The sequence below is a fragment of the Leptonychotes weddellii genome, chromosome 4 (genome assembly GCF_054177405.1).
Source record: "Leptonychotes weddellii isolate Sample4059 chromosome 4, ASM5417740v2, whole genome shotgun sequence".
Taxonomy (NCBI): domain Eukaryota; kingdom Metazoa; phylum Chordata; class Mammalia; order Carnivora; family Phocidae; genus Leptonychotes; species Leptonychotes weddellii.
In genome coordinates this window covers 133,250,520-133,259,673 of record NC_138372.1, presented here as the reverse complement: position 1 = coordinate 133,259,673, position 9,154 = coordinate 133,250,520, and the positions used below count along the sequence as shown (strand labels likewise).

The 9,154-nt window shown below is 34.7% G+C and overlaps 1 protein-coding gene across 1 annotated transcript in view; it reads left to right on the top strand.

The window, feature by feature from the left end:
• The window catches only part of VIRMA (vir like m6A methyltransferase associated), a 51,090-nt gene that overhangs the window by 23,215 nt on the left and 18,721 nt on the right, over positions 1 to 9,154 (top strand). The window contains exons 8-13 of the mRNA XM_081817132.1: positions 353 to 458; positions 596 to 1,140; positions 1,673 to 1,908; positions 2,363 to 2,615; positions 5,062 to 5,279; positions 8,457 to 8,589. Of these exons, the coding sequence (XP_081673258.1) occupies positions 353 to 458; positions 596 to 1,140; positions 1,673 to 1,908; positions 2,363 to 2,615; positions 5,062 to 5,279; positions 8,457 to 8,589 (1,491 nt within the window). The remainder of the gene's footprint in view (positions 1 to 352; positions 459 to 595; positions 1,141 to 1,672; positions 1,909 to 2,362; positions 2,616 to 5,061; positions 5,280 to 8,456; positions 8,590 to 9,154) is intronic.

The following is a 9,154-nucleotide window of genomic DNA, read 5'->3' as shown; positions in this document are numbered from 1 at the left end:
TTTTTTTTTAAAGATTTTATTTATTTATTTGACAGAGAGAGACACAGCGAGAGAGGGAACACAAGCAGGGGGAGTGGGAGAGGGAGAAGCAGGCTCCCCGCAGAGCAGGGAGCCTGATGTGGGACTCGATCCCAGGACCCTGGGATCATGACCTGAGCCGAAGGCAGTCGCTCAACCGACTGAGCCACCCAGGCGCCCAAAACTTCATTAGTTTTATTCATGTTTTAAATTTACTTAAACTTAAAATGGTGTAAGTACTTAACATGAAACTCATATTTTTAATTAATGCCTTCTTGGGAATTTTTTCTTGATTCATATCCAAGCACCAAGAAATTAAACTTTCTGTTCATTTTTATTTTTAAAGAATATTGATAATTTGATGACCCCAGAAGGAGTTGGCCTTACCACTGCCTTGCGTGTTCTCTGTAATGTGGCATGTCCACCACCTCCTGTTGAAGGTAATATGACTATTATACTTTAAAAACTATTCTTAAATCCTAGTATAAATGCTATTTATTAAATAAAATATTAAAAAATCTTAACTAATTATTAACATATAAGTAATTAGTTTTTTTTCCCCTTATCCTATATAAAGGTCAACAGAAAGACCTGAAATGGAATCTTGCCGTTATTCAGCTTTTTTCTGCTGAAGGAATGGACACCTTTATTCGGGTTCTGCAAAAATTGAACAGTATTCTGACTCAGCCTTGGAGGCTCCATGTCAACATGGGGACTACCCTTCACAGAGTTACTACTATTTCAATGGCTCGCTGCACACTCAGTCTTCTTAAAACAATGTTAACGGAACTCCTGAGAGGTGGATCCTTTGAGTTTAAGGACATGCGTGTTCCTTCAGCACTTGTGACTTTACACATGCTCCTGTGCTCTATCCCTCTCTCAGGTCGTTTGGATAGTGATGAACAGAAAATTCAAAATGATATCATTGATATCTTACTGACTTTTACACAAGGAGTTAATGAAAAACTCACAATCTCAGAAGAGACTCTGGCCAATAATACTTGGTCTTTAATGTTGAAAGAAGTTCTTTCTTCAATCTTGAAGATTCCTGAAGGATTTTTTTCTGGACTCATACTACTTTCAGAGCTGCTGCCTCTACCATTGCCCATGCAAACAACTCAGGTATCACTTCCATATAACATGCATCTTATAAATGACTGCAGTAACACTTAAAAAAGCCAGTGATTTTGTTATTAAAAAAAACAAACAAACCCACAGCCCTCATCCCCTTCCCCTAAAAAAGACATAAAATAACTGGATGAGGGTGAGATAAAACTGAAGCAAGTTGGTCATTAAAGAAATATGGGGGCAACATTTTAAATAAATTTTTGTTAATGTGAATTTTATTATGCTGTTCTGTATACTTGTACTTTTGTTATTTTTAAAGCCTTTTTTCCCCTTTATCATGTGTTAGAATTTGCCATTAACTAGGTTGGTTCACCAATGGACTCTGCTCTACTGACTGCTAACCTGAGAACAATCAGATTTTCTAGATGCATTGAATTCGAGCGAATGTTTAATTGTATAATAGAAAAATGTTTTAAGCATGTAGTAAAGATGTTCTTTTCATAACAGTTCTTCCTGAACAGTTTTTGTGACTATAAATAAATATTAAAAAAAATCTACGTACACATACAATATACTTTTTTAACAGGTTATTGAGCCACATGATATATCAGTGGCACTCAACACCCGAAAATTGTGGAGCATGCACCTTCATGTTCAAGCAAAGTTGCTCCAAGAAATAGTTCGCTCTTTCTCTGGCACAACCTGCCAGCCCATTCAACACATGTTACGGCGTATTTGTGTTCAATTGTGTGACCTTGCCTCACCAACTGCACTTCTGATTATGAGAACTGTGTTGGATTTGATTGTAGAAGACTTGCAAAGGTATTTTCATTTTGCATTAAAAATTTTTTCCTCAAGTTATTCTTGATACAGATACATTTTTTTTCACTTAGAATTTGGAAATCAGGGTTTAGAATGCTTAGATAATATATATGACATATAAATATATACATGTATACATATACGTGTATGTATGTATATGAATATATGTAGATTATTTTTAATTAGAAAACAATTTCATGTGCAAGATACCTTGAAAGTCTTGATTTTGGGTGTTTGAAAGGTGAACTATGAAGTACTCTTATTTAAAGATACTGAAATCTGAATTTATAAAATTTTATAGTAATTGTAAAATTCCAGAGAGTCGTCATATCCAAGGAATGAAATGTTTTATACAAGATTTGTATATCATAATATGTGTTGAAAAATAAATATTAGTTAAATAATGCCCTAAAATTAAGTATATTGTTTACTAAATGTATTGATTTTATTTCAGCACTTCAGAAGATAAAGAAAAACAGTATACTAGCCAAACCACCAGGTTGCTTGCTCTTCTTGATGCTCTGGCTTCACACAAAGCTTGTAAATTAGCTATTTTGCATCTAATTAATGGAACTATTAAAGGTGACGAAAGATATGCAGAAATATTCCAGGATCTGTTAGCTTTGGTGCGGTCTCCTGGAGACAGTGTTATTCGCCAACAGTGTGTTGAATATATCACATCCATTTTGCAGTCTCTCTGTGATCAGGTATTTATGGTTATTTTATAAATTCTGTGTGTTTGTGTATGGTTGAAAAGCTTCTCTTGATATAAATCTTGGCTGTGAACACAGAGATCTCATCTGTTGTATTAATCCGGTTGTTTAGGGAGATCAGTTTGACTAGTGAACCAACAATAAAATGGTTTGGTGCTTCATAGCTTTCTTTAGGTTTGTATTTCACAGGTTTCTCTGAAGTCTCTTTTTCTTTATGAGATTGCATCCTTGGGTAGTTACTTTATGTGCCACTGACTTCTTTGGGGTTGGTTATGTCTAGTATTTTCATTTTCCTGCCACTTATACACAGATTCTTGAATTTTATAGCTTTGTGATTGGTTGAATTAATAATATCATGTTCTCATTAGGACAACTTTTGAAGGTACCAGAGACGACTACAGTTTTAGTGTGTTTCAGACTACTCTGCTTACAGATGTTGACTGTAGTATTTCTGCCTCTCTGTAATATTGGCTTCCAGTTTATAATTCCATGAGTTAATGATAATTGTTTTAACTTTTAAAGCCCATTGTGATTGAGATCTTTAAAGATTTCTTTGTCTTTTTTTTTTTTAAGATTTTATTTATTTTAGACAGAAAGTGCACACACAAGTGGGGAGAGGGGCAAGGGGGAGGGAGAGGGAAAGGGAGAGAATCTTAAGCAGACTCTGGGCCAAGCATGGAGCCTGATATGGGGCTCAGTGCTGGGCTTGATCCCATAACCCAGGATCACCACCTGAGCCGAAACGAAGAGTCAGTTGCCCAACCAACTGAGCCATCCAGGTGCCCAAGATCTTTGAAGATTTCTGTACATATTGGTACTTTCGCTTATCATAATGCTCCTGCTATCTAATCATCAGATGTGATTTTTTTTCAGGCAGAATATTTTTAATAGAATCCCATGTTGGAAGATTATCTTTTTTCAGCTGACAAAAATCCAGTTTGGTTACATTTAACACTTAAATCAAGAAGAAACATTTTTGGTGTGACTTGTTTTCACGAAAAGGGGATCTGATTGAAATAGTTTGGGACCTGGTAGAAAGGATATTTAAAGTCCTTATACCTTAAAATGTCCTTTTGACTGGTGTTATATAATCCACGTCGGGTTTTATGACTAATCTGAATGACACTATAGTACCCTAGCTGCCCTGTTCACATAAACCTCATTCTTGGCCTCATCTTATATATTTTCCTTCTGATTCAAACTTTGTTTTATAGTTTTAACCCATGTTGAATCTTAGTTTGCGGTATGTTGAAGTGATTAAAGGCGATGAGACATACCCAAAAATGTTTCTGTAAAATCTATTTTATTTACTTTTATAAAAAGAGTGGTGGGAATTTTTATTGTTGGTTAAACTTGCTTGAGCATTGAAAAACTTGAATTTTAAAAGTATATAAAAACTGGAGGAAAATATTTACTTGGAAGACTGCTTAAATGTTTATTTGCTCCATCCATTTCTTTCTGTGATGTTTTAAATTCCAGTATGGATATGTTTATTTATTTATTTTTAAGATTTTATTTATTTGACAGAGAGCACAAGCAGGGGGAGCAGCAGACAGAGGGAGAGGGAGAAGCAGACTCCCTGCTGAGCAGGGAACCCGATGTGGGGCTTGATCCCACTGGGATCATGACCCAAGCTGAAGGCAGACGCTTAACCCACTGAGCCACCCAGGCACCCCAATATGGATATGTTTATTAAAATTTATTTCACTGAGGGGCACCTGGTGGCTCAGTGGGTTAAGCATCCAACTCTTGGTTTTGGCTCAGGTCATGATCTCAGGGTCATGAGATCAAGCCCCCCCACCCCCCACAATCTGGCTCTGTGCTCAGCAGGGAGTCTGCTTGGGATTCTTTTCCTCTTCCTCTCCCCCCCACCCCCAGCTCACATGTGCTTTTGCTCACTCTTTCAAATAAACAAATACAATCTTTTTAAAAAATTTTATTTCACTGAACGATTTCTTTATAAATTAAAAAAATATTCAAATGAATCAATAATACAATGATTTAAAGTATTTTAGTACCAAAAGTAGTTCACTTAACCATTTGAAGATAGAAACTACACTCACTGTGACGTGGAAGGAAAAATTTTTAGGGACACCTGGCTGGCTCAGTTGGTAGAACGTGCAACTCTTGATTTTGGTGTCATGAGTTTCAGGCCCTTTGGGCATAGAGCCAAATGAATGGATATGACGTTCTTCTAAAGTAAAAATATTGTAAAATGTTTGTCTTTATTTCTTTAAGTGTATATCTTTGTATCACCTTTTATTTTATAGAAGAGCAAAATGACTTCTTTGTGTTTGAATTTATATTTAGCATAGGAAGGTAACAATATTTTGATGAGGTAATTACTAAGTATTAATTGGTATGTATTCCTAATATAAAAATGTGAATTGATGGTGATAATAATGAAAAATTTTTCCCCTACTCCTCTCCTCCCTCACAGGACATTGCTCTTATTTTGCCAAACTCTTCTGAAGGTTCTATTTCTGAACTGGAGCAGCTCTCCAATTCTCTACCAAACAAAGAACTGATGGCCTTAATCTGTGACTGTTTACTGGCTATGCTAGCTAACTCTGAGAGCAGTTACAACTGTTTACTGACATGTGTCAGAACAATGATGTTTCTTGCAGAGCATGATTATGGATTATTTCATTTAAAAAGGTAATGCTTAATTTAATATATTCTTGGACTTAATTTTTTACTCTGTCACTCCTCCCCAAATTGATTAATTCATAGCTAATTATAGAAAGTTGGAGATATGATTTCTTTCATGTGGAGAAATTTGTATTTATGGAAAAGGTTTGTTAGCAGTGAAGTGTGCTAGTAATAAAATCTTCAGGATTAAAATTATAAATTGAATAGATAGACAAATTAATGTGGTCATCTTACAGTATTTAAGAAGGGAATCTTACTGTTCCAGGGATGTTAACTCCCACTATATTTGCTTTGTTGATATATTTACCTGTAGTCCTTCAAAAGTGATGATGGTGCGGTATTATGGACCCTAAAGCTAAAAGTACTGATTCTGTGTTTTTTATTCTGTAAGAGGAATGGCTGAGATAAAATTAATTTGAGATAATTTAAACCTCAAGTATAATTTCTGCTCTAGTCTCTCTGTCCATGCCCTAATCTTTTTCTTCTCTAGGAAGGTAGCTGGATACTGTGTAGATTTCCTTGGGAATTTGTAGAAGTATGTAGGATTATGAGATAGAAAGGAGGAAGAAACATACGTTTGTGCCTCTCATTAATTCTTACAACATTGGTTGAAAATTTACGTTCCAAATACCGTGTTTGGTTCTGGCTCCTACTTTCTCTACTTCCTTCTGATAAACCTGTCTCCTCATTTATATTCTCTCTCCGTTGGTAGCACCTGCTGAAAATCCAAGTTTTCCTCCTCCTCCTACCCCATCCCGTCTCTCACTATAGTCTTTACATTTTACTTGTGGAATGTCCTTTTTCCTATTGCCTGGGTATTTACTCTGTATCCTTTAAAACTCATATTCTTTACCTCCAAGAAAGCAAAAAAACTTTCCTTGATTCCTCCATTCCTAGCTCTTACAAATACCCTTTGTATACATTTGCCATAGCATTATCTGTGATGTTTTTGGCTTTGCTGGATTCATGTTTCTGGCCTTTTTCCTGTCGGTAATCTTTTCCTAAATTGTCTTAACCTATTCCCTTTTCTCCCTCTAGCTCTAATTTTTCTGCTAAGCTCCAAATAACCCATCCATCTATTTGACATCTCTGTTTGGTTGTTTAATGGACAATTCACACTGAATAGATCTAAAGCAGAGCCCTTGATATTCTTGCTTCAAGCATTGTTTCTGTCTGTTCATCCCAGTAAATGTTATCACCATCCACTCAAGTATTTCTTGGTGATACTCACTTTGATCACTTGACTGAGATGCTGTCTGTCAGAATTTTGCACCATAAACCTAATAATTTCCCACTTTTAATTACTAAATATTTTGTAGAATATATTTTGAGACTATGCAAATATCTTATTTCTGCTTGAAACTTTTGTTCACTTATTTTAGTATTCATCAGTGAATCTTGGGTGTGGCAGTTTTTACTGTGGTGTCTTAATGCAAATTTCCTATTTCTCTTACTCCTTTTTAATTTATTAATTATCCTGTAAGAAAGAATTATCTCTTTTCCCTCATTTGTGTACTTATTTAGGGATTTATGTTAGTATGGACTTAATGGACATTAATTTTTTCTTTGTATGATAATTTAATGCTGTTGTTACTCATTTTGTTGTTCAACTTGTATTACTGATTTTGGTTCTTCCCATTGGATAGAGCTAGGAAATACATGCATGTGTCCTAACTCATGCATATACACATCTACATTTGTTTTTGTATATATTTATTTGTATGTATGTATTTTTTAAAATGAGTACATACTGACATTTTGACTCCAATATCAGATGTTGATTTTAGTTTTCTCCCTTTCCTTGTAACCTCGTTCGTGTTTCATGTTGTACAGTTCTGTGGATTTTGACAAATGCACAGAGTCATGTGTTTATCACCACAGCTGCATACAGATTCCAGTGCACTACTTTTTTATAGACAACTTCTTTACAAGTTGAGCAACAAAAATACCAGATTTTGGTATTGTTAGTTTTTTAAATTTTAGACATTCTAATAGGTATGTAGGGCACTCCAGTTTTTGATAGGTCATGGAAGTAAGGCTCATTTGCTTAAGGTTATATGTAGAGGCTAGTAATTGGTGTAAACCCATGCTTTTTTTATTAATCATATTATCTGTCTTTGTATTTGATCTCATTCCTGTTTGTTGTGCCTTATCCATTTCATAATTTTATAAAGTTCTCAAGAGCAGGAGTCTTTATCTTTCTCTCTTTTGTATTACTTTACCAAAGTCTCCTATGGTGGCATCTCAGAATCCAACCACATCTTTTAAATACAAACACTACATGTTTAGTGTTAATATAATCTTATTTTCATTTTGATGAATTATGAATTATTACAACTTAAAGGACACAATTGAATATTAGAATACTTTGCCCTTGAAATTCTCTGTTGATCAACAAAGAGCTGTGTAAATGTTTAGAATAATTTTATCAGGACTGTATATTATCATGATTGATTGTTATGCTTAAATCTGTCAGTATCATGGGTTGACAAACCATGGGCCACAGGCCAAATCCAGCCCACTACCAGTGTTTGTAAATAGAGTTTTATTGGAACATAGTCAGCATTTATGTATTGTTTATGGCTGCTTTCCCACACTACACAAGCAGTTGAGTAGTTATAAGTGAGACTGCTGCTGTGTATAGAGAGACTGCTGTTGTGTTGTATATGTACAAGTGTTGTTGTATAGCCTGCAAAGCATAACATATGTACCATCAGGTTCTTTACATAAAAGGTTTGTAGTTCCCTAGCCTATATCCTTGATTTCCTTCTATCAGATTATAGTGCCATAAAGATAGTTATTTTTTGTAGTTATTATGTAAATCAGCCTTTCTGGTCACGTTTCTGAGACAGCTATAGCCTCCTTATTTTAGAGAAATCCTCAGGCTATAAAAAAGTATAAAAATAGGAAACCTCGAAGTTTCTTTTAAGTTTTATATCTTTACATTTGGGGTAAATATTTTCTTTTTTGGGGGAGAATGTTTTCTTTAAGAGCTTGAAGCTTATTTTTAAAAGGAGGTATCTGTAGATATTACCTTGTTAAATGGTTTATGTACATAGCCACACCAAAACATTTTTTAAACGGTGGACTGAATTTTGTTCTGTCTGAACTGGAGATAGTTTATTTCTTATACTAGATTTATACATTCAAATTTCAAGACATATCCTCTCTATTTATTTACAGTTCTTTAAGGAAAAACAGTAATGCTTTGCATAGTTTACTGAAACGAGTGGTCAGCACATTTAGTAAGGACACAGGTGAACTTGCGTCTTCATTTTTGGAATTTATGAGACAAATTCTTAACTCTGACACAATGGTAAGTGTACATATATATATGTATTTGATATTTTTTAAATTTACAAACTTTGTCATAAGTTAAAAAAATCACTTCCATTCAAAAATATCTTAGGATGTGTTTTGGAAGTTTGAACTTAGAATAATGTTTTTTTTCTGTGCCCTTATCCCACTATAAATGGAAGTTTTTGATTTATAAAAAAGATGTTTAAGAACAGAATGTATTGAACTCTTTTTAAATTTATTAAGCATCATTAATTTGTAAATACTCTATGACTAGGCTGCTTAGAGAAAAATACTACCCATAGTGCCTTCATTTTTTTTTAAAGGTTTATTTATTTATTTTTTAGAGAGAACGCACGCATGAGTGGGGGAGGGGCAGAGGGAGAGGGAGAGAGAGAATCCTCAAGCAAAGTTTCCTCTGAGCTTGGAGCCTGACTCGGGGCTTGATCCCAGGATCCCAAGATCATGACCTGAGCCAAAATTAAGAGTTGGCTGCTTAACCGACTGAGCCACCCAGGTACCTCTAGTGCCTTCATTTTTTACTAAAGTAAAAAATAATTTTTTACATTGAGTTACCTTGCCAG